Source organism: Acanthisitta chloris, unplaced genomic scaffold, assembly GCF_000695815.1.
Source record: "Acanthisitta chloris isolate BGI_N310 unplaced genomic scaffold, ASM69581v1 scaffold28204, whole genome shotgun sequence".
NCBI lineage: Eukaryota > Metazoa > Chordata > Aves > Passeriformes > Acanthisittidae > Acanthisitta > Acanthisitta chloris.
The window spans coordinates 3648-4174 of NW_008669193.1; the positions used below are offsets into that span (position 1 = coordinate 3648).

Here is a 527-nt window from a genome sequence, read left to right on the forward strand (position 1 = left end):
CAAGGGGCCATTCCCTGCCCTGACAGCTCTGCCCTTGCCTTGGATGCCCCAGGGAAGCATTCCCTGCCCTGGCAGCAGCTCTGCCCTTGCCCTGGATGTCCCAAGGAGCCATGAAAAAGCTATTTGGCTCTGCCTAGACTCGTGTCTTGGACTCAGCCTGTCCTCAGCAGCCCTGGCACGGGGCATGGCGCAGCCGCAGGGCACAGACCTCTGTCCTTGCAGCTACCAGAATAGCAAAGAGCCAGGGCAGAGCTTGATCTCCCTTAATCTGCTCGGGTGCCTCGTGCCAAGCTCCCTGCAGCTCAGCACCCTGCTGTGGGCCAGGGGAGTTTGAGCTTTTGAAGCATTCTGAAAGGGTTTTGTGCATAGCAGTCTACAGAACTGTTTTATTATTTTTTTTTGTCTCCTGCAGCACCACGTGCATCCTTGCCCAGCCTGTGGGATTATATACAGAGCTGATGAGCATCACCCACCCATCCTCCCTGCCAGAGCTCAGCTGCCCATGCAGCTCAGTGGCAGCTGGGTGA

General features: G+C 57.1%; 1 protein-coding gene across 1 annotated transcript in view; it reads left to right on the forward strand.

Moving 5' to 3' along the window:
* The window catches only part of APCDD1L (adenomatosis polyposis coli down-regulated 1-like), a 4143-nt gene that overhangs the window by 2976 nt on the left and 640 nt on the right, over nt 1-527 (forward strand). The window contains 2 exon segments of the mRNA XM_009073233.1: nt 413-524; nt 527. The exon segment at nt 527 is cut by the window's right edge and continues 640 nt beyond it. Of these exon segments, the coding sequence (XP_009071481.1) occupies nt 413-524; nt 527 (113 nt within the window).